Source organism: Chenopodium quinoa, unplaced genomic scaffold, assembly GCF_001683475.1.
Source record: "Chenopodium quinoa cultivar QQ74 unplaced genomic scaffold, ASM168347v1, whole genome shotgun sequence".
NCBI lineage: Eukaryota > Viridiplantae > Streptophyta > Magnoliopsida > Caryophyllales > Amaranthaceae > Chenopodium > Chenopodium quinoa.
The window spans coordinates 294,495-319,492 of record NW_018742817.1 but is presented as its reverse complement, the minus strand read 5'-3'; the positions used below and the strand labels follow the sequence as shown (position 1 = coordinate 319,492).

The 24,998-nt window shown below is 35.4% G+C and overlaps 2 protein-coding genes and 1 long non-coding RNA gene across 3 annotated transcripts; 1 reads left to right on the top strand and 2 right to left on the bottom strand.

The window, feature by feature from the left end:
• Positions 1 to 98: 98 nt before the first annotated feature.
• LOC110725976 lies at positions 99 to 977 on the top strand. The gene has a single exon (XM_021905453.1). The coding sequence runs from the start codon at positions 99 to 101 to the stop codon at positions 975 to 977; it is 879 nt and encodes a 292-aa protein (XP_021761145.1).
• A 6,611-nt stretch (positions 978 to 7,588) lies between these two features.
• LOC110725912 lies at positions 7,589 to 8,424 on the bottom strand. The gene is made up of 2 exons (XR_002512256.1): positions 8,192 to 8,424; positions 7,589 to 8,049 (listed from the first exon to the last, which is right to left on the bottom strand). It is a non-coding gene; the product is annotated as an uncharacterized LOC110725912 (long non-coding RNA).
• Positions 8,425 to 11,003: 2,579 nt separating this feature from the next.
• LOC110725901 (nuclear transcription factor Y subunit C-4-like) lies at positions 11,004 to 12,345 on the bottom strand. The gene has a single exon (XM_021905371.1). It carries the CDS (start codon positions 12,071 to 12,073, stop codon positions 11,330 to 11,332), a length of 744 nt encoding a protein of 247 aa, XP_021761063.1. The 5' UTR covers positions 12,074 to 12,345; the 3' UTR covers positions 11,004 to 11,329.
• Between the last annotated feature and the right edge of the window lie 12,653 nt (positions 12,346 to 24,998).

Below are 24,998 nucleotides of genomic sequence, written 5' to 3'. Positions count from 1 at the left end.
CTCCAAACCCCCCAAACCCCCCAAGCATTCAAAATTCAGAGCAATTGCAAGACGACTTCAACAAACTTAACCTCCACCACACCCACTCAAACTCAACCATGGCCGCCAACCCTCTCCGGCGAGCCTCCTTCCCCGAACTCCCTTCACCGACCACCGTCAAACCCCCAACCACCCCCACCGCCCTTACCCCGTCAGAATTCCACCACACCATCGCCAAACTCGCCGTCGCACAAATCCTCCGATCAACCGGCTTCAAACACTCCAAATCCTCCGCTCTCAACACCCTTGCTCGCATCACCACCCTCTTCCTCCAATCACTCGCTACTCACGCCGCCAACCACGCCGCCTTCTCCTGCAACCGTACTCAATGCAACATCTTCGACCTCATTCACGCCATTGAACACCTCTCTCTCTCCTTCGGCTTCCCTGGTGCTTCCGGTATTAACCAACCCCTTCTTGGGTCTAAAACCCTTAATCACCTCCGTTACTTTATCGACGCCATTGATGAAAACCCCCCTTTTCGTCGTAGAATCCCTCGCCGAGGAATTAGCTCTGATTCATCAGTGTTTTTTTCTGGGAATGTTGATTTTTCAAAGGGGAAATGTAGAGGTCCTGAGATTCCGAGATGGTTGCCGGAGTTTCCGGTGGTTGAAAGCGTTGATGATGGTGGGGTGAATAGTGGGAATAAGGAGGTTTTGTGGGAAGATAGAAGGTTTGAGTTTCGTCCATTAATGGCGGCGAAGGTTGGGAAGAGTAATAAGGAGTTTGTGTTGCAGGGTAGGAGAGAGAGAGTTAAATTCAGGTTGGGAGGAAAGAGGAGGAATGTGAAAGTAGGTGGTTTGGATGATTTGGAGTTGCGAAATGGGGTTTGTAGAGGAGGTAAAAGGGTGTGTTTGATCAAAAGGGTTGGTAATAATTGTAGGATTTTCGATGATGAAGACGATGATGATGAAAAGGGTTTCAATATTGGATTGTGAACTTAATTCTTTCTATTAATTTTGGGTGATTTGTGAAGATGGATGGTTGAATTCAATTAAGTTTTCGGAGTGGATCGAAATCGATGCCAGTAACTATGTATGTTGCTAATTTTTTGGTATGATTTAAGTATGTTTAGTTGGGTTCTATCTGCAAAGCAATTTATTGAGTGTATATACATATATAAATATATATGATTATAATAGTGTGAGATGGTTATATATCAATGGGGATTGGGTTTATTTGTTACCCTTTAATAAAATTATACCGATTTTGCTGCTTAATGAGAATTATTTTGCTATTGCTGTTCCTATTCTGCAATTTGTTTTCTTGTTTTTAACTTATTGTTATTTTCCATGTATGAAGTTTGCTTGATGCATTTGCAGTATGGTGTTAGTATACTCTTTAGGAAAATGATAAACATAGGGCTATGTATAAGAAGCTAAATAAGGAAATATTAACAATAAATTAACATTAATTACACCGATTTTGCGCGTGATTTTGTCATGAATTTTCAACTTAATTCCATTTTAGGAAGTATATTTAATGCTTATATATAGCCCTTAAGGGCTACATATGTCGTTACCCTACTCTTTATTATGCCTAGTTTAGATTTTAGAATATAAGAAAAATATGGAATGAATGTTTCAGCTGTTTATTGTGGTGTTAATAATAAGTTGACAGCAGGAACTTAGAAAATCATTGTTCGTGTTGCATAGAATAGAGCTTATTTATGTATGTTAGTTGGGAAATTGGATACAATTACAAGCAAGTTTTCCTTTGAACGACATTTTTATTGTATATAGCTTGATCACCGCTATGGTGATTCGATGCTGGCCTTGTTGCATTGCTATCTTCTGTTTGTGTACAATTGTTGTGAATATGCTATGGAGTATATAAAAGCTTGGCATTGTGATTTTACTAAACAAGGATCATCTCCAGATTGTAGAGATAGAAGTTGAGCATTTCGATTATGATTTTCTGGTGGATGATATTGAGAAGTTCAAGGGGCAATATTATGCTTTAAATCATTCTGTGAAATATTACTTCATCAATAGTGTTGAGGGCTGAATGATATTGAATGAAGGGGTAAGACCTATTGCTTTGTTCAGATGATGCTGATAACAACTACAAGGTGTGAGTTAAACATGATGAGGATCTGTACTTGTTTGTTAGGGGTTTGTACCTATAGGAGAGTTTATAATTTGATAGATATTTACCATGACCAAGATTTGCGCTTATTTGTTAATACTGATCATCTTCCTGGATATGTTTGAAGGAGCACCTAGGCACCTGGACAATGGTGTGTTGTTTATGGATGATAACTATTGTCTGTGAATATCATCTAACCAACACTTGTCTGCATTCCCCCTTTGTGGCTATTGTCAGATCATTCCCCTTTTGTGGCTATTGTCAGATTTGTGCCCCTCAATGCGGTCAAATCTCTGTATCTAACACATTAATGTTGTAATCTTAATTATTGGAATTAGGATGGCATGTAGGATGATTTGCTTAACTGCTAGTTAGTTTCATCATTTGATAGTGTAGGATGTTATCTCTTGATTACTTCATGCCGGATTTACAATAGATTGTGTCAAAAAAAATATACATAGCCTGAAAGGCTTTAAATTAAGTAATCAGGAACAATAATGTAGTGTAATTTATCAACTTGGGATCAAACAAAATGTTTACATTGTGAGTGTGACCATGAATCCTTTTTTAGCTTGTATACGTTCTTTTGGCTTACATGCTATCAGCATCTTGTTCTAATTCAAGCCTTCAATAGCTAAAATAGTTTTACAGCTTTTGAATCAAAATGCAGAGTCTTTCGGTCCAGCCAGTCTGACTATCTGAGTGGCTTGAGTTGGGTTTTTGAGGGCGAAGAATTGGATTTATGTGGTTTATTTGGTCCAGAATACAGCTGAAAGGAACAAAGTTCTCTAATTTTTCACAACATGAGGATATTCCAGGTTATAGATTCAGAATGTAGCTAAAAGGTGTGGGATTCCTCTGTTATATATATGGTTCAAATTCATACTCCTGAATCTTGGTTAGAAGAATATAGTGCCTGGAATGGTTTTACCCAGTTTTCTCCTAGTTCTTGAATTTTATGTGCTCATCTGTTTGACTTTCGCAGAGGAGTTTGCTTTTTGTTTTTTGGTTCCCCTTCACTTAATATTTGGGAATTGATTTGCTTTAGTTTATAGTAACTAGTTTTGTGCCCGTGCGATGCCCGGGTTGTTTATTAAATTTTAAAGAGTACCTGACCTCTTGCCATTGATACCAAATTAGTTAGGAATTGACGTATTTTTGTAACGATTTAAACTTGTAGACATGTAATGATTAATAATAATAATAATATTGGTGAAAAACATTTCTTGATCCTGTCTGAAATGACTCATGACCCGACCTGATTAACAGGTCTACACACAGTAATAAAATTATATTAGATTGTAAAGTATATTATTTTAATTGATTAGAATATATTATAAACCATGGATGTGGTACATTTTGAACTAATTCCTTCGCTCCAAAAAATAAATTTGTATGATAATTTATGAGAGTTATAATCTAATTATTTTTTTGAATAAAATTATAATTCAATTCGTACATATGAAATATTGGTACTTTATCAAAAATAAAACTCTAAATTAACAATTTTATCTTAAAATTATATCCAAAGTTTTTTTGAAATAAAATTCTAAACTAACTTTTTTATTCTACAAATTGAATTCTATATAACTCTATCTTACGTGGCACGACACTTGGCAAAAAGTTAGAACGCCAAGTGTCGCTGTCTCGTCACTTGGCTAAAAGTTTAGCTTTATATATTAGTTATATGATATGATATGATAGCAGAATTATGATAAATTTATTCTGGATGTATATTCTTCTTATCAAGCATATTTAAAAGGCATTGCTATTCTGGTGGCCGTCATGCTTTATCTTTTGAGAGCTTTTTAGGAAACTAGTATAGTGCTTTTTATCTTCTCATGCAGTTTCCTGAAAGCAATGCTTTAAAGAAATATGTTTGAGGAACATGTTTTCTGTAACTCAATAGCACATATCCCTAGTTTGAAGTGGAGTCGCTTTCACTTATTAAGGTACATCCATGGTTCCTCAGTGTTCACTCTTTTAGCTGCAGTTCTTTCTCTTGTAGAATCAGTAACAAGTAGGGTACCTAGTTCAGCTTCAGTGTTATGGGATAACTACTCTTTACTAGAGTAATTCAATGGGGTGATCTGAACTCCAATTCTATTCCAGTTTTGCAAAAATTATGGGATATACAGTACGGATTAGTTTATTTATGAGATAGATAAGCTCCATGTATTCAGTACGGATCAGCAACTCTTTATACCTATTCGCTTGATTTAAAGGTATGTGAATATGTGATACATGTAGCTCATCAATCTCATAAATAAACTAATCCGTACTGTATATGTGTTTGCATCAGTATGATTTTTCCTCTTCCTAATGGAGAAACTTCTTCCTTTCCTCATTTCCGTTGGCTTGTTTAAAGCTTTGTATTGCAGATTTACTTTTAAAGGGAGCTTCAGTGCCACAAGAATGTTTGTATCAGAATTCGATCAGTTTCAGCTCTGATTGTCCCTGGTACTTTTGCTTAAATTGCTTTATTCTTCATAAGTATTAGGTTCAATATCTATGTATCTTGCATTGTTATATTGTAACGAGTTTCTAATTGTCACACGTCTATTCTAGATTTTGTAAGACCAACCAAGTAGCATGACTCTCCTTGTATTAATGGCATCCGTCTATCCTTTTTTTGGATGATAAAAAAGATTACATTAGTCGGCTCTCTTCTTGAAGGAAATACCTTATGCAATACTATTATTATTAGTTGGGAGGAGAGGAGAGGAGAGGAGCTATTACAGTGATCATATACAGGTGCCCTCCTGTTTGTGGGATCCTGGTGAGAGGAGACAATTCCAGCTGACGTCGGTAGTTGTTGGAGTATTTGTTGTTGAAGAATGAGAAGAGACGGTGGTGGTTAATGGAACACTCTTTGTGGGTGAGATACTTTGAGAGTGAGGGGGAAGAGTTAGGGATCCCCACCTTCAAAGTGTTTTTTAGTGGGAGAACCTCAACTTTAAGGTTGAAATGTACAACCCTTATCATTAGACCAAGTTTAACTTGGTAAGTAGAAAATGCCATCATTTTGTTCTTTCAGGATACTCCCAAATGAGTAATAAGTTTAACCTTTTAGTTTTAATAAGAGCATATCAACCAATAAAATCTACGGTTGTATCCTAAATTTGACTCTTTAAGGCCCAAAAGACTTAAATTCCAAGAATATTTAACAAGTACTCTCTATACACAAAATCCTCTAGGGTTGGCCCAATTGAGTAAAAATAGATCAAAAACACCTATTCCAATCAACAAGAGTTAAGAAACCGAAAACCACAATTAAGGGCTTGTTCACATTTACTGAACTGAATTGAACTAAACTAAACTGATTGGAGCTGAATTGAACTGAACTGATTGGAGCTGGACTGAACTAAAATGAATATTTTATGAGAGAGTGAAATTAGGAGCTGTAGTGAACTAAAATTATGTAAATGTGAACAGGCCCTAAGAAGGAAAATGTTGCATAAAATGGCTCTGAAGAGAACAAGTAAGCTCACAAAATGCTAAGAAATGAGGTGAAATATACTTTGTAAAATAGACGCATCCATCGCTCAAGCATTATGTGTAAACTAGAACCAAACTCATCTTGTAACGTTGAGTTCACGAGTTCAATCCCTACCAACTACACTTGCTTGGGAGTAGGGGATTCCCGTACTTACCTCCTCTACTTTCAAGAGTTGGCCTGCAGAGCTGGACTGGCTTAACTTGTTAGGTGCCAGTTTGATATAACCCTTCATCTTACCATAAAAATAAAAATAAAAATTTTGTGTAGACTAGGGCTGGACATTGCTGCAACACCTTAAGAAATTCATGGTTATGCTTATGTATTTATTTTAATTGAGCATATAAAGATTTTTATTTTTGTAATGAAGAGATTAGATTATCAGGCTTTGAATTGAAGATTTGAAGGATATAGTAGTAAAGCCTATTGACTTGTTTGTCTTATGGAGCATTAACTTAGGAAATGATTTCCTCAATAATATTTTTTCTAAACAGTTTATAAATTTATTGGATAATTCTTTGTCAAAATTTTTGTTTTTGTCATCACTGTTTTGAGAGGTACATCTTACAATGCCAAACTGCTATTGTGTGATTTGGATTAGGTCATATTTGGGTGCACAATGCACAGTTGCGTTTGTTTACCTTGTTGATTGATCCAACCAATATACAGTAGTACTTAATTTTTCTCCACTACTGTCAATTGAAGATAAATCTACGGAGAGCAAACTTCAATCAATATTATTCTTGAGAAAAATTAAGTCAGTTGAATACATACATAGTGTTTCGGGTGAAAACAATGGGACCTTGCCGAAGGTCCTTCTGCAGTGGCTGAAGACTGGGCTCGGTCCAAGTGGTGATGGGCCGAGGGTTTCCTGCACAGCAAACACACGTAAACTGGCCTCGGGGGTTGTGTTGGGGAAAGTCCCTCCGTTGCCGAAGTCAAACAGTGTTTAGAGAGAGAAAGCTATGCAAGAGAATTTAATGCTTGAGGCTATTAGTGAATGATAAATGGTGCAATTGAAGGCTTTTATACCTTAGCATAATGAGGAGAAATGGGCCGTTGACTTGACTTTGACTTGGCATGATTGGAGACTTGAACCTTGACCTTGGGCTTTGATTGAATCATTTATGGATCAGACCCAATTAGGCTTAATTGGACCCAAACACGTAGTATTATAGAGAATTAGAGATTATGCAGTGTTTAGCTTTTTTATGGTATTACACGCAATTTTTTTATGTTCCAATTGTTGAAGTTTGTTATAATAATGATGCATTATGCTATAGTATTTCATATGTTTCATCATTTTTTTTTTTTTTTAAATGATGAAATAGATGAAATGATATAGCATAATGCATCTTGCTTTGAAGTGAATAAAAAAATCAATATAATACTACGTACTATCTTTGTTTTTTTAGTTGACATGTTTTGACTTTATCACTTAAAAACACAATTCTTTGACTTTGTTTTGTGATTCATATGTAACGAAAATATAGTCATGTGGGGTTTTGTTAGATTCATTACGATGTATATTTTCAATACATCAACTTTTTATAATTTTATGGAAATTGGTAATTAAAGATATTAATGGTTGAATCTGTGCATTAACGTGATTAAAGAAACGTGTCAACTAAAAAGAAACGGAGGAATCTAAGTATAAAAGAGCACATATCGAAAAACAAATAATAAAATGTATTCCATACATCTTCATATACATTCAATGTATTTCTTTTATCACAGTAAAGTTCCATTAATTATAAATTGTAGGATTTTTTTGAGAAAAACTACCTTTTATATACAACTTTTTGTGAAAAACTACCTTTTAAAAAAATTGTTGTAAATGACTACCTAGTTTTTAAAAAATGTTTTAAAAGACTACCTATTACCGGAATCTGGTCGTTGACTTTTGTCGCCGGCGTTGACCACCCATGTGTCAGTCACATGACCTTGAAAAACTTTTTTTTTTTCTTTTTTTTCTATGCACCACCATCTACACCACCACCCCACCACCATAACACCTCAACTCACCTCAAAATAAACACCCTGGCCTACACCCTCACGCATCCCAAAACCAACACAACCCCACTTGAAACCACCTCCAGCCTGTCGAATCTAACACATCCAAGCCCACACTACTTCGCAAGACCGCGATCCTCACAACAGCATATTCCCTTTCTCGTAGCAACACACATTCCCACGCCATCACCGCACCACCACCCTCTATCTCTACCTCTTAACGCCACCAACAGTAACACCAATTCACACCATTAAGCTGCAAGTAGCAGCCATACTAACCACCATCCCAACCACGGTACACTAACAACAATCAAATTCAAAAATTAATTATTGTAAATTCCTCTCACAAACTTCAAAATTCCCTAAATTCAAACTACAATTGCACTAGTCTATGGAAGGAAAAGCCATCACACCTGCATCATATTCACAATCGCAATCAGATCAATTCATAAAAACACAATTGCTTTAAACATTCAATTTTCGCATATACCCAACAATTGAAAAGGGGGTTTGCACAAATTAAGCAAGATAAACATGGATTTAAGGAAAACTTACAATAATTGTAAGGAAATTCAACAGATTGGGGCTGAATTGGAGAAGAAATCGAGAAATTAGGGTTCTAGGGTTACAAAAAGGGGCTGAATAGGAGGAATTCGTGAAATTTGGGGGAAAATGGGTGGGAAAAGGGTCATTAAAGGGCACGTGCTACTCACATGACTTAGTCAATGCCGGCGGAAAAAGTCAACGACCAGATTCCGGTAATAGGTAGTCTTTTACAACATTTTTTAAAAAAGAGGTAGTCATTTACAACAATTTGTTTAAAAGGTAGTTTTTCATAAAAAGTTGTATATAAAAGGTAGTTTTTCACAAAAAATCCTAAATTGTATTTTGTTTCATATTATTTGCAACGATTAGACGTTTTCTACTAACACATTATGTCAAATCGTTGCAAATAATATGAAACGTTAGGGTAATTTGTTCTTTCACTCCATATCTTCTTTACCATGCGTGTTCTTTTATGACTGAAGATAATGTTCTTTTATGACTGAAGATAAATTTTTTCTTTCATTTTGAAATATGTGCCTTTTACATACTTTACTTATACATACAAATTCATACGTTCTTCCATCTTGATTTCTAGGTTCTTTGTGGCTTTGCCTCTCACTACTGCTTCTCAAGCTGTTATGAATTTTAGGATTTGGAATTCTTTCTTTTTAAAAAAATAATTATTAGAGATTTTTGCAATAGAATGAGATTGATAGGAGTTAGTGATAATTAATTCATAGGTTTTGGTAAATATATCGTGATTAGGGTTTTTATTTGCGCGGGAGAAAGATATAGAGAATGAAGAGGAGATTAATACAAACTTTAAAAAAAACGGGTGTACAATAATTATTGTACATCCACTATAAAGATAGACTAGATTGATCAAAAGTTACCCCTAAAATAAATAAAAGTTACCCTAATATGTATAAAAGTAATCCAATACAAATAAAAATTATTAGTGAAGAATCACATTTTAAATGACTAAAAATCAATTATTTGTGATTAAATGCAATTAAATTACCATTATAAAACTTTTCTTATTGTCTATTTATATAAAAATTGTATTATGTTAAAAGTTACCCAAAAAAAAGCAAAAAGTTACCCTTAAATTAGGTAAAAGTTACCCTTATACTACTCGATGTACAGTAAAATTAGTGTAAATTGAGTGTATACAAAAGTTTTTGGGAGATTAATGACAGTGAATGTGTGCTAGAATTTTGAGATATGAATATAATTACGTGATCTTTTACATAAATAGTTTTTCTTTTGCTGCACAATAAACCTTAAGCACTTAGATCCGTAGTTTAAGCTTTGTTCGAAATAGGAAATTGATATTAAAATTAAGTTAGAATTTAGAAAACTGCTGGATAGTTTATATACGTACACTTCATGGTGCAACATCTCTAAGCAAAGAGCAAACTAATTAAGCGTCTAATGATACAATAGAAACCAACACATTGATCAATTTGACACTTTTGGTTCATTTTCATCTAGTAGAAACTTTTATATGTGCAAGAATCGATCAGGAGTTCGGGCATGTTCTCTTTAGATTATTTTCAGTTTAGTTTAGTTCAGTCCAGTTCTTAATTTCCTTCTCTCATAAAATATTCAGTTCAATTCAGCTCCGATAAATTCAGAACAACTCAACTCAGCTCAGCTCAGCTAACCAAAATTCATAATCACTAACATCACATAAATTAGAAATAGTTTAATTGTTTGTATTCAAATTCTTATACTACAGTATTCACACTATTAATTAATTGATGAATAGAATGTAGGTTGTAGACAAATGCATAATGAGGTTACTAACCTCAATGTATAAACATGGTTAGTGATAAGAGTGATAACCATTAGGAAAATTTGTTCAAAAGAACCAAGGAAGGTGACTCTTTTGTCCAGAAGGACCAATTAAGCCAAAAGTTGTTGAAAAGGAGCACAAAACACACTTTGAGTTGTTGAGGGGGACCACATTACATTTTCAGGCAAGTCAACGTCGGAGTTCGGCGTTGACCAACACGTGCTAGTCACGTGACTCATTAAGTTGGGTAATTTTTTTTTCTTTCTTTTTTTCCCATTAATCCTCACTAATTCCCCCAAAAAATCACATTTTCACCTAAATTTTCTATTTCTTCTTCCTTCTCTCTCCTCGAAGTGACTGAACCCTAGAATGAAAGCAAACCTACAATTGTGCCTTTTTTTGTTGACAAATTAATCGAGATTACAATTGAGGAAAAGAGGAACAAGGTTAGTACTATGAATTTGGTTGCAATTTGTCGAATTTAGGAGATTTTGCTTGATGTTGTTCGTTTTTGAGTTTCAAACGCTAAAAACATTTTACCTTTTCACCAACAATGGCAGAACACACTAAATGACATGAACATCCATTCGAGGAGAGAGAAAGAAGAAGAATTAGAAAAATTGGGGAAAAGATGAATATTTGGGGGAAATTCGTGAAACTGAGAGGAAAAAAGAAAAAAAAAATTCATCCAACTTAATGACTCACGTGATAAGCACGTGTTGGTCAACGCCGGACTCCGGCATTGACTCACCTGAAAATGTGACATGGTCCCACTGAACAAACCAAAGTGTGTTTTGTGGTCCTTTTAAACAACTTTTGGCTTAATTGGTCATTCTGAACAAAAGAAACACTTTCTTTGGTCCTTTTGAACAAATTTTCCTAACCATTATAACGTTTTAAACAGGTTATTCTTAATAGATTAACGAAATTACTAATAAAGTAAAGTGGTAACACTATCATTTAAGCAAAAACTTAAACAAGCTTAGATAATTATATTTTTTCTATTTTTGTAAGACCAAATAATTGATGTTTTTTTAGCACAAGTGTTTTTGTGACAATAGGAATCCATCTCCATTCTTTTCTAGCTCAAGTGTTTTAGTGACACTATATAAACGAGGCAACCATTCAATCACAACTCACTATACACAAAATAACTTGATAATTAACCAAGTGGACAATCATATTAAGTATGAATTAATGATAAAATAACCAACTTGATTCATTAAATAAATTAAAATACATGCAATCAAACCATTAGGTTATGTATAATAATTATCATATGATAATTAAAAATAACTCTTGAACTAAAAATACAACCCTTTGGGCTTTTATATGTTCCATTATAATGGTCAAAAATCTGGTGGAGGCCAAGCAGATTGTTGACTATGATGAGACAAATAATTAGGCCACCCTCCATAAATGTTATTCTTACTATTATCAAATCCTCCATTATTTACCTGTTCATGTTGCTGATCAACTCTCTGATTCATCTGTAACCCCTTGTTTAGCCCGGTACCTGCAGCGTCGCCTACACAGTAACCCTCATGCTGCTGCAGATGCTGATGATGGTGATTACAGATTCCTCCGAGGCTGCTAGAAGCTGTATTCATCATCACATTCATGGGTGGGATAGTGGAGGTAAGTGGTTTCTCTCTAGGCAAGATATCAACCAAAAAATCGAACAAGTCTGTCGTTGACAGTGCAGCTGATATGTCTGCTTTCTGCAGTGTCTTTCTCTTACCCTCTTCAGTACAGCTCCATGCTCTGAGGGTTAAGTCCTGTATGAACATTTCGCAGGCTCGGGACAACAGCACCGGAGCATCAGCCGAAATCATACGTACATTATCATCAGACTTCATGATTTTCTTTATTCTTGCTAAAGGCAAGCTGTGGTTTCTGAAATCAACAGCTTGACTGCTCTCCTGACACTGACTTTCCCAAAAGCCCTTCAGCTGCTGCTGCAGGAGGTTGCCGGAACCCGATGGTGCTGAATGAACATGAGGTTGTTGTGGTTGCTGGTCAATAAACCGAGGAGTGTTATCGACGAATGAGAGTTGCTGATCAGGATAGTTAAAAGACCAATGGGAATCCATGTTTAATTTAGAAGAGTGTATACTATTTTGAAGGAAAGTTTGATGTAAGAATTTGAAAATTCGGTGTGTTTTGAGAAATAAGATTGGACAGTGGATTATTTATGGAGTTAAAAAGAGCAAAAAAAGTGACAAAATGATGGGGTATGACGGAAGAATACACTAATCTTTTGATGCCATAGAAAAGAAAAGAACAATGGAGTCATGATCATACTAGGGTGAAAATACCTATTGTTGCAGTTTTTAAAAGGGATTAAATGGTTATCATTTGATTTTGCAATCAATAATTTTGCCAACTTTATTGAGTTAATTATACCTTTTAAAATTTGATTGAAATTAATAAATTTGTTGCATTGTCTACAATACATATTTTGTTTGTAGAACCTTTTTGAAATTTTCAATAAGGTTTTTTTTTGTATAATTTACCTCTGTATCAAATTTGCATTAATCAAAGGGTAATGTTATATGTAGTCCTAAGGGCTATATATAAGCATTAAATATACTCTTGAAAATTGTATAAAATTAGAAATTCATGACAAAAAAACACGTGTAAATCAGTGTTATTAGTGTTTATATTTTGATGATTTCTTAACTTTTTACGATTTTCAAGTGTAAATTTATATTAGTGTAAATTTAATGCTTATATATAGTCCTAAGAGTTATGTATAACATTTTCCTTAATTAAATACCATTATTACATTTTTCTCTTCTAATTCTATAACTTTTTAAGTTCTGTACAACCTAGTCGGTCTAAACATCTACTTGCATTATTTTTATATAAAAACAAAAAATGAAATCAAATTGATCAATGCAATTATCATTTTACGTTATAATTTCTAGGACATGCATTATAATATAAGTTTGAATATTTAAAGGTTATGTACCCTAATGTATGCTTTGGTCCGTCCTCGTGAAGTTTCTATTGTTTCAAAAGCATATCGAATTTTTTAGACGTTTAATTAAAAAATTCTTTAACTTTTTTTTATTTTATTGGCCTCCAACGTACCCTGTTAAATAAACTAAAATTTTGCAAGCTAATTTAAGTTTTTATGTTAGTGTACCTTAGTTAATAGTTAGCGGTTATATCTAGGGAAAACACTATATATCTAATGTGAATTTTCCCACAAGTTTATATTGTTGTACTCCCTCCTTCCCATAATATAATTTCTGTCGTTTTATTTTGGAGAATCAAAATGTTGTTCCTTTTTCTTTTTTTGGATAGTATGTAAAGACTATTATACCCTCACTTTTTAAACTTTATTCATCGTACTTTCTAATTTACCCTTGAATTTTGCATATGCTTCGTACTTTTTTCCACTTTCTCTCTCTAACTTTTGTCTGTGATTGTATTTTTTCACATTTATTAATATACTTTATCCACTTTCTTCTCCTATTTTTTAAATATCGTGAAAAAGCACAAACAAGAAGTACATTATAGGACGGAGGAAGTACTACATTGCCACATAAACATTTTACCATGTTTCAGCAATTCAGCTCATTCATAATCAAATAAATCTAGGTGCTTGAATTTAAAAGTAATTAGCTCCATAAATTGTACTTAAATGTTCCTACTTTCATTAGAACTTACATTTTAATGAACTTATATAAAAAGTTTAGTCATTTTAATACTCCTTATAAGATTTTAATCAATTTTTTTTTAAAGATACAATTAAAAGATTGGGTGACCTAAACCTGGGCACGGGCCGGGTTGGCCCGCGTGCCGCCCGGCACGGCCCGCCGTTCGGCGCAGCCCGGCACGGCCCGAATTCAAGCACGACACGGCACGAAGTTCAACTCCCGTGCCATGGACAGGGTTGAGAATTCCCAGGCACGGCCCGGCACGAGCACGGGCATGGCCCGCCGTGCTGGCCCGTCGTGCCGGCCCGCGGGCCTACGGTAATGTTACCGTTTATTCTAACTCCTTAATAAGCAAAAAAAACGGCTAAAAAATGGCTAGTTTTTTGCCAATTTGCTCCCCGAAAATTCTATAAATACTCACCTCCATTTCATTCCCAAATCACAAAATCACAATCTCTTCTTCTTATCTCTTATATTCTCTAAATCTCTAATAATCCTTATTTTCTTAAATTCTCTAATTATTCTCTTAAATTCTCTAATTATTTTCCTAATATCGGAAAAAATTAAAAAGTTTGTAATCGTAATTAGTGGAGCGTTGAAGCACGGTTGTAAGATCAAACTAATCTTAAATTTATTATTGTTTTATTGTTATTATTAGAATAATCTTGTTTAATTATTATTGTTGTTGTTATAATTGTTGTTATTAATTATTATTATTGTTACAATTGTTGTTATTATTTATTTTTGTTGTTATTGTTATTGTTATAGTTGTTGTTATTAATTAATATTATTGATATTTTTATTGTTAAAATTGTTGTTATTAATTATTATTATTATAGTTAACCACTTTTTATTAAAAAATTAATTGTTAATTATGGCATCGAACAACCCATCATCTAGGTCTAGGGGGAAAGGCCGACTTATCCGTAGTAGTAGTTCTAGGGAACCACCAAATACAACGAGCCCCCAAATTACGAGTCAAACCAATGACCCCATTTACTTCCCCCCGGGCTATGAGCCATATAATACGTCAGGATTTCCAGCACCACCACTAAACCAATTTCCACTACCACCATACCAATTTCCACCTAATTATATCGGTGATCAACAAAACTATTGTTCTAGCCAAGGTAGCCAAGAAAGTACCCGAATTCCCTCCGGTTCTACCCCTTCTACTGCCACTCCCACTAGTCCCACTACTAACCATCACACACATCATGAATGGTTAACCGAAACTGAGATGCTACTTTTGAAAAACCGAAGGAGTGAGGTATGGCGTTATTTTGTCCTAAGTAAAGATTGTGAACAATGGGCAAAATGTAAAACATGTAATAGTGTATTCACGGCAGTTACCAAAAACGGGACGGGACACTTATCTAGACACATGAAAGCTTGTGCAAAACCAGCTAGTGATCCAACCCAGCCCAAAATTTCCCAATTCCATCCATACGGCTTTACATACAACTATGAGAGGGATAGGGATGAATTAGGAAAAATGATAGTACACGCTGAACAACCTTTTCTTTTCTCGGAAAGTGACGCATTCAACACCTACATTAACAAAGAACTACAACCCCAACATAAAAGAATCTCTAGGAAAACCGTTCGTTCCGCCGCAATGAAAAATTTCCTAGAGTACAAAGTCCGGTTACAAGCCGAATTGAGTAACCTTAACTGTAGAGTATCTTTAACAGCCGATTCTTGGGATAGTGGTTATAAATATCACTATTTATGTGTGACTTGCCATTGGGTAGATGATCAATGGATGTTACAAAAAAGAATAATACATTTCAAAATGCTGGAATACCCACACACCGGCATTAACATTGCTCACCATTTAATGCAAGCAATAGACGAATACAACCTTCGAGATAAAATGATGTCTATGACTTTTGATAATGCAACCTCTATGACATACACAGCTAATCTTATCAAACAAAACTTAACTGATGTACTATTAGACGGTGAAGCTCTTCGTACTAGATGTGTTTGCCATGTACTTAACTTATGTGTACAGGATGGAGTTCGGGCAATTGGCCCATACTACAGCAAAATCAGAGATGCTATTATGTCTATTAATAGCTCTAACATGAGATACCAAGAATGGAAGAGTTTTCTAAAACAACAAAAGATAAGGGTAATAAAAATTAGAACCGATTGCCCAACTAGGTGGAATTCCACCTATGACATGTTAACAAAGGCAATTGAGTACAAGGGCCCGTTAACATTATTTTACAACCAAAAATTTCCACAAAATGCTTTGTATGATGATGATTGGAATAACTGTGAAAGATATATGCAATTTTTACAGTTATTATATAACATGACGTATTGTTTTTCTACTGTTTACAATCCTTGTGCTCAAAACTTTCTTTCTAATGCATGCTTACTCGCCCAACTTTTCGCTGATCATCGCCATCAAAGTGATTATGATCAGTATCTTCCAGCAATGGAAAAAAAGTGGCGTAAATATTATAGCGAGATTCCTTTGATTTATATTTTTGCTTCCATATTAGATCCTAGGCAAAAGTATGAAAACACATTTATGTTAGTTGACATTTACTTTCAATGCATGTTTCTTGACGATGATGTAGAAAACTATAAGACTAATGTGAAGGATCAGTTTTTTGCTTTATATAGAGTCTATGAAGCCAAATATGGCACCGTTCCTCGCTCAGGGCCTTCCCAACCATCCAAAAACGTAAGTAAGAAGGCCAAACATTTATTTTCACAAGCTACTAACTTGATTTCAAGGTTTTCAGGTGATTCATCAATCAGGAGAACGCAAAGCGACGTCTCGGAGTTGCAGATGTACCTGAGTTACGACTTCACCAAAGGCATGGACGACGATGAGATAAACAGCCTCGACCTCCTTGCATGGTGGAAACAACAAAGCTCGAAGCATCCAACTTTGGCGGCAATGGCACGAGACATTCTTGCTATCCAAGTTTCCTCCGTCGCCTCCGAACGAGCTTTCAGCGCATCCGGAAGGGTTTTCGACGATAGAAGAACAAGTCTAAAACCCGAAACACTAGAAATGTGCGTGTGTTTCAAAGATTGGTTGGATGCGGAAAATCGCTCACAAGACCGTTCTTACGACCACAACGACAACGAAGAAGGAACCTCCGCTTCCGGTTCGGGTTCGGCTAGTTCCCAATCTATGCAACTAGCCGATGACCTTGAAGGCGAAGGCGAAGACGAAGACGAAGACGAAGACGAGCAAGAAGAAGGAGAAGAAGAATAGACAATTATTGTATATTGTACGATTTTAAAAATATCAATTTTATCATTTTTCAATTTTTGTTTAATACCATCATTGTATGATTTTTATCATTGTTATCATTGTACAATTTTCTCAACTCAAGTAATAATAATATAAAGTACGCATTATTCACATCCAAAGTCCAATTTGCCTTTTTTCCCCGTTTTGTTACAATTTGTAAATTCATATTAAAAAAAAATAAAATTATACCAATTACTAATAAATCATAAACATTAAATTTTAAAGTAATAGTATAAAGTAAATATATAAATATAAATATTGAATATACAAATTATAAAACATAAATATTCAACTTATAATTATAAAATTCATAACTTAATAACTTATAACTTATAAGTTATAAACTTATAAGTTATAACCTTATAAAACTTATAATTATAATTTTATAACTTATATACATTATAAACTTATTAATTTATAATGTTGTCATAAAAAAAAAAAAAAAAAAAAAAAAAAAAAAAAAAAAAAATTATTTGAAAACTGCACCAGCCCGCTGCCAGCTCGCAGGCCAGCTGGCACGTGGCCGGCACGGCACGAGCCCGCCAGGCACGAGGGCCGTGCCGTGCCGTGGGTTGGCCTGTGAAAATGGTCGGCACGACACGGCACGAAATCCTGGGCCCGCCGGCACGACGGGCACGGCACGAACCAGCCAGTGGCCCGCCAGGCACGGCCCGCGGCGGCCCGGCCCGGCACGGTGCCCAGGTTTAGGGTGACCCTTCTTTCAAAGGTGAACCCTATATCAAATACAAACCAGCTTTTGAATTTCTATATAAAAAGTCTCGTCTATTGATATTTAAGAAAATTATTTCTTTTAACATAATTTTTTTTATTATTTTTTTATTATTATTTTTTTAACTGCTCTTTAGAACGCGCCCCACGCGCCCCACACTTTTTCACCAAAAACCAACAAACGCAAAAACCGACCCTGTTTTCAAGAAACCACTCTCCAGCCAGCAGCCACCCCCGGATCGCCTGCGGTCGGAGAGGTTGGGCTTGCTCCTCGATCGCCGGCGAACCCCCCCTCTTCCCTTCAAGCTCGCCAAGGCATCATCGGAGCTGTTAATTGACCAACGCCCCTAGCCTTCCCTTGCACTCTCGGGTGGAGTTCCGACCGCGGTTGCCGTGAACACTGCCGGCGGTGACTACGTGGTGCCTGGTCCCTAGCGGTAGCCACCTGATTTCTGGTCTTGAAGCCCCCCCTCCGTCGGTACTTAATTATGATTTCCTCGTTTTTAACGTTTTCTTCTTAGCTTCTTTAATTCAGTCAGTTAACTATGGATTGCAAGCCTTTAATAGATGCTCTTATGGTCATGCATTTGAATGATGACTATGATGATACTATTGTTAATTTCGCTCTTAATAATTGTTCCCGTGATATCTATATTCAAGCTTAATGGTTAAAGGATGAGGGTAATGTACATTTTAAGAATGGTGAGGTTGTCTCTGCTGGTGCAAAGTACGATAGAGGCCTAAAATTTCTTTGCTTTGGTTTACCGAGTAATGTGGATGATAGTGTCATGCTCTGGAATTTAGCAATTGTCTTGGAATTGAATCTTGCAGCTTGTGCCCTTAAGGTCCATGATTATAATCAAACTAAGGAGCTTTGCTCGTTAGTCTTAAAGTTTGATGGTAGCAATGTTAAAGCTCTTTATAGAAGGGCCTTAGCAGAAATTAGACTCTACCAATTGGAAGAGGCGTATGAAGATCTTAGCAAGGCAGCCAAGATAGAGCCGAATAATAAGGATATTCTCCGCGAGCTAGAAAGGTTGACGGGACTACGTGGTCAAGCTAGCAAACTCAATGGTAAGAGGGGTGCCGAGAATTCTGTCCTCACTCACTGTACTCATACAAAAAAGGGAAAGGCCACTGAACCCCTTGTTAGCCTTGTGTGCAACCCGTCATCGCATAGTGAGGATCAAAGTGGTGTTACTAGCTGCCTTCCAACCACAAATCAGGCTAGTAAAATGGAAGTAGAAAGAACCATTCCAACCCACAACTCTTTTGCCCCTTTAGAAGATAAGGATGAAATCTCTTCCCTCCCTACAATGAATCAAGAAGCAAGGCACTCAAATGGAAAGGATCGTGAGAATTTTCACTAATTCTCCAATAGAATGAAAAGAAACCAATCCCTTAAGCTAACCACCTTGTGTTACTCGCAACTCAAACAAGGGAAGACTTTAAATTTCTTGAACAAATCTGTTGACTCATGGATGACTGTACAAATGAAGGACAAGACTACTCGAGAGAGGCATCTTAAAAATCACAATCCTACGGACTCACAAGGTCCTTATGCTTCGTGGATGCCATCTTGGTGTGTTCGAGTGAGAGGAGCAACGACAAAAAACACCATAAGGAAAAGGTCATGCCTCCCTCTAATATAAGAGTGGTCAACTATGATATTAGGCCTGGAAATCCCAGCGCTAATCGAAACACGGACTTAAGTACAAAGGATGGGAGTGATGTGCCAGCGGAAGATGTTAACCCCACTAACCTTGTGGAAGTGGAATCCGTAGGCTCAAATGAAGATGACCCCATGGCTTTTGAATCCGATGTAGTACTAGTTATCCCCACTCACACTCACTCTTTTTTCGAGTTCTCCGTCACAAAAAGGAAATATGGAAGGCCTCAAAAGTCAAGAATGAAGAATAGGAAAGGTAATTTCTTTTTCAGGGATTGGTATCACAGGTCCAAGAAGCGCAAAGGAGCCAGCCTTGAGCATCTGAAGACTATGATCGGCGATGAAGCTTGGGAACCCTCACATTTGCATTATTCAGCATGTTTTAAAGATTGTACCCCCATTCCCCGTTTACATCCTTGTATTAATTCTGTTAAAAGAGTTAAACTCTCTCCTAGTCCTTATCTTTACGCCTTTGGTAGTCCCGAGGCTGTTGGGAGCTAGTCTCCTTTTACTCCGCTGTCAAAAAAAAAAAAATTATTTCTTTTAATAGGTAAACCAACTTGTTACATACTTCGTCTTTGATTCGTAGTACATTTCTTTCTACTATATACTTTGTATTTAATTTGACCAATTAAGTTGTAACCTGATGCATATCGATTGGTCACTCGATCAAACCCATGCATAAATTTTTTAATTTATTATTACTGTAAAGTATTATACAAACCGTATTTCTATGACAAAAGGTACGTCCATGATAAGCTTAAAAAATAGGGAAATTCTACATGGTGGCCTCCTACTTTTAAGTTTTCCACGTGGGAGACACACTTTTTTCCAACTCTCTCAAGTGGCACTATGGTTTTGCAAAATTATGTATTGTGTCCTTTTTTTTAGTTTATGGCTAACTTTTATAATTAAAATGGTTAACCTTAGGTTTTTTGGTTTAAAAATTAATTAAATTATATTCTAAAATAATAAAATAAAAAAAAAAGAATTTTTTTTTTTTAAAAAAAAAAACATCCCAAACCCACGACCACCCTCCCATCACCACGTCCACCCTCCCACCACCACGTCCACCATCCACAACCCCAACCCCCATACACCACCGGCGCCCAGAATCCATTTTTACCGCGCCGGCGCCGCGCGGCCCAGTCCCCATACCCACTGAACCCACCACGACACCACCTGAACCCCATATCCCAAACTAACCCGAAACCCCTAAATACCCAACTCGAAACCCCTTAAAAACCCTATCCCACAACTTTAAACCCCGAATTAGACCCTCCCCCACCCTTGAAACTCCGACGCCCAAGGTTTTGAGGGTGGGAAAGGTCCTTATTTTGGGGTTTAATGTGACGGGGGTGGGTTTATTCAGGTTTCGGGTCGGATATTTGGGGTTTCAGGTGGTGGGTTTAGTGGGTAGGGGGACGGGCTGGGTTGTCGGAATGGTGAAGGTTGTCTGGGTGGCGGCGAAGGGTGGGGGAGGGCTGGGTTGTCGGAATGGTGAAGGTCGCCGCCTTCCGGGATGGTGGTGGTGGGGAGGGTGGTCGTAGGTTGGGGGCTGTGATTTTTTTTTTGAAGAAGAATTTGATTTTTTTTTAAAAAAATATTAATTGTGGTTAACCGAAAAATCAAAAGGTTAGCCATAAAACCTAAAAAAGGCACTGTACGTAATTTTTCAAAACTTGGATGCCACTTGAGAGAATTGGAAAAAAAATGTGTCTTGCACGTGTAACATTAAAACCTAGATGCCACAATGTAGAATTTCCCTAAAAAATAAATTGTAATGATACGAGGAGCAGTGATCATTATTTTGATAAAAAGTTTTGTCTTCAATATTTTTGGAAAGAGCTACTACAGCGTGATCTATGCCTGTAATGGTAAATTGTTTGTTTATGTTATACGAAGTATAATTAAACAAACAAATAAAGCTTTTTTGAATTGACTGATCTCTTAGCTTTTTATTTGCTGCTAGTCTAAGATAACATCATGATCATGATAAATACTATTATAAAATTTTAAAAATTTAAAAAGTTGGGAGAACATTTGTATGATTAAGTGCGCTTGCTTGGCAAAGCTTTCAAGGCACCCCAACCTATTGGAGGAACACTTGTAACAAGAGTCAAATGTCACCGTAATGCGCCAATAAACCCTAATAATTCAGAGGTGATAATCAGGTCATTTGGAATTATTTTGATTTAAATGAGTTATTTTTTAGACATTTTGTTTAAGAGATTGGGACTTTGAGGATATTCGAGGCCTATTTGAATTTAGAATTGTAACAGTTAGCTAAAGACTTGATTGAGATAGTAATTCTCAAATTCACCTAGGTTCCCACGTACCAAACATCTATTTTTGTTATATTTAGAATTTTAGAGGTGACAAATGGTTAATTTAGATGATATTTTGATCTGTTCATGTATTTTCAAGTAAACTTTGAATTTAGATTAAATGACTTATACAAGTACAAAGTACCAATTAAGTACGGAGTATAATTTAATTTTGTTAATGTGTTTAGCCAAGCTTAATGTGTTAAGTAGGGTTAACGTTACTAATTCGATGTTTTTAACATATGGAACTAAAACATTTAAAATTAGTGATATACAAGTGTATAATACATCTAGAAACAAATAAAACATTCTAGGGCATGCAATGCAACTTTAAGAAATAGAAAACCAAAGACAAAATTACACATGAAAATAATTGTGTACCCCTCAAATAAAATCATTTCCGACGAACTACTTCTGAAATTCCACTATAGAAATAAAGGAAGACAAATGAATCCAAAGATCGACGCGTACAATGTTGTTGATAATAACTTTAAAATCGTATAAACTTGGGTCCATAATTGAAAATCATTATCAAAGTTGAAAAGTTTCATGCTTGAGGGTTGAGGTGTACAATGTCTGTACTTGTTTTCCAAAACCATCAAGTTGTATATCATTATTAACTAGGTTTTGATATCCTAAGAAGTCAGCATATTTATTGGTATCACCAACTATATGAACTAGTATCCCATACATATCACTAAGTAACTTTGTTCCCCCTTCAATTCAAAGTAAGTATTTTATTTATTTATTTTGAATTTTGTACTATTCACTTACTACTTTATTTTGATCAATATTGATGCTTAAATTACACATAGAATTAAACATAATCTTGTGGGTATTTATAAATCGTCTTAATATATGCATGCTTTGTGAATATCAATTTTTTATTAGGGTTTTTTGTCATAAACTACTAATACAACCTAAAATTTGTGAAAAACAACCTAATAAAAATAATGTTGTAAGAAACTACCTTATAAAAGGTAAAATGTTGTACGGTACTACCTTTGGTTGAATTTCCACCGTTAATCTAATTTTAAGGCGTTACAAAGGTTGATTTTCAAGATGGTAAGGTTATTTTTGGGGTGGTTAGAAGATATTCCGAGTTGGTGAGGGTAGTTTAATTTCGGGATGTTGATTTTTGGGGATAGCGGTGGTGGTTTTGGGATTGGAGGGTAGTTTCGGCTTGGTGAAGGCAATTATAAGTAGGTTGTGTTGGTTTTGGGGTGAAATAAGTGGTTTTGGGGGTCTTTTTAAATGGGTCAATGGTGGATATACGGCAGAGGTAGTATTTCGCAACAATTAAAATTTTATTAGGTAGTTTCTTAAGTTTATTAGGTAGTTTTTTACAACATTTTTTTATTAGGTAGTTTCTCACAAAATCTGGGCTTTATTAGGTAGTTTTTGACAAAAAGTCCCCTTTATTATTTATATTTATAAATAATTATTACTTCGTATATGTATAATTATTAATCAAAGTTTCATACTTCTTCTGTCCCTTAATATAGTTCCCATTTACTTTTCAAGGTCTCGAAAACGTATTTTAAGCCGGCTATATCTCTATTTTCATACGCGTAAAAATTACAAAAACTTGATATTAATACTACAAAAATATATAATGTGACGAATTCAACAAGATCCCACATGAACATATATATAATCTCTTATAAATAAACGAGAATTTATGGTCAAAGTTTAACTCAAATAAGTCAAATAAAAACTATATTTAAAGAAAAAGTATTTACTAACAGATGTGCTAATTTAACTGGGACATTTATATTGAAATTAAGGGTGTACTAACATAAGTTCTTCATTATTTAAAGTACATTGATTTGTACAGCACATACTTATAGAAAAAAATACTGTATTATGTAAGACTGTAACTGGCCTGGGTTTGTTGGAGTTATAGAAAAAAAATACATATGAAAGAGGAAAAATAACTATATGATATAACTAATATATAAAGCTAAATTTTTAATTAGGTCATGAGGCAGCGACACTTGACATTTTAATTTTTTGTCAAGTGCCGTGCGTGCCATGTTGGATAGATTTAAATAGACATCATCATAAGACTAAAAAGTTAGTTCAGAATTCTATTTTGATAGAATTTTATGATAAAATTATATTGTTAGTTTAGTGTTTTATTTGGGAGGTGTTAACGATTAAAATCGCCAACATTTAATGTGAATGGACAACCATGCCCTTAGTAAATTCATTACTATTTTCGCTCTTGCCACCAATCACTAACACCTTGACACCACCACCCTAATTGACGACTATCACCACCACTACACTAACCGGCGATGACTACCACTACCACCATCCTAACCGGCGATGACCACCACCACCACACAGACCGGCGACCCACCACCTTCCCTTTTTGGCGGGAAGGTGGTGGTTTTTTATTTATTTTATTTCAAGCAACCATGGTAACCGGAGCCCAAAACCGGTTACCGTGCATGGTAACCGAAGCCCAAAACCGGTTAACGTGCGTGGTAACCGGAGTCCAAAATCGGTTACCGTGCACTGTAACCGATTTTGGGCTCTGGTTATTACTGTGGTTGCTTGAAATAAAAAAAAAAATCCTTCACCTTCCCGCCGCCCAGAAAAGGTGGTGGGTCGTCATATAGGGGGGTGTGGTGGGTCACCGGTTGGAAGGGGTTGTGGGTTGCCGGGAGGATGAAGGGATGGTGAAGTAGTAAGCTAAGGGTACGATTGTCCATTCACACCACAATGTTTGCGGTGGTAATCACTTTTGTTGGTGGTATTTAGCAATTCACTTTTATTTTCGATTAAATACCAATATTTCAGATGTACAAATTGAATTATAATTTTATTCAAAAAGAATTATTAGATTATAATTCTAAAAAATTATCATATATAAACATAATATTTTGTAGTTCAAAGCATAAAACATCCATTTACTATATAATAGAATTATATTACTATGTAGACCCGTCAATTAGGGTCGAGTCATGAGTCATCTTGGATTGGGTCACTTTAGGTTACGAGTCAACAAATGTTTCGTTCAACCCTTGCCCAAAGTTTTGGGTTCGAGTCAACCCAATGGGCTTTAAGCATTTATTTTATTTAATTTATTTTTTGCTAATATTTATTTTTTTTATGTAATAAATCGAACATTTCCACCAACATTATTATTAGTCATTACATACCTACTAGATAACAAATCATTTCAAAAGCAATCAATTTCTCACTACTTTTGTATCAAAGATATATTTTAAAATTTGACATATAGATTAAGAATTTATCTTAAAATTTAATATACAACCCAGACATCGCACGGGGTACGGTATACAATATTTAGGATGAGTTAATTTATAAAAT

What these genes read in the sequence shown, in the direction of transcription:
- LOC110725976 (XM_021905453.1), top strand. Translation starts at nt 99, where the DNA reads ATGGCCGCCAACCCTCTCCGGCGAGCCTCCTTCCCCGAACTCCCTTCA.
- LOC110725901 (XM_021905371.1), bottom strand. Translation starts at nt 12,073, where the DNA reads ATGGATTCCCATTGGTCTTTTAACTATCCTGATCAGCAACTCTCATTC.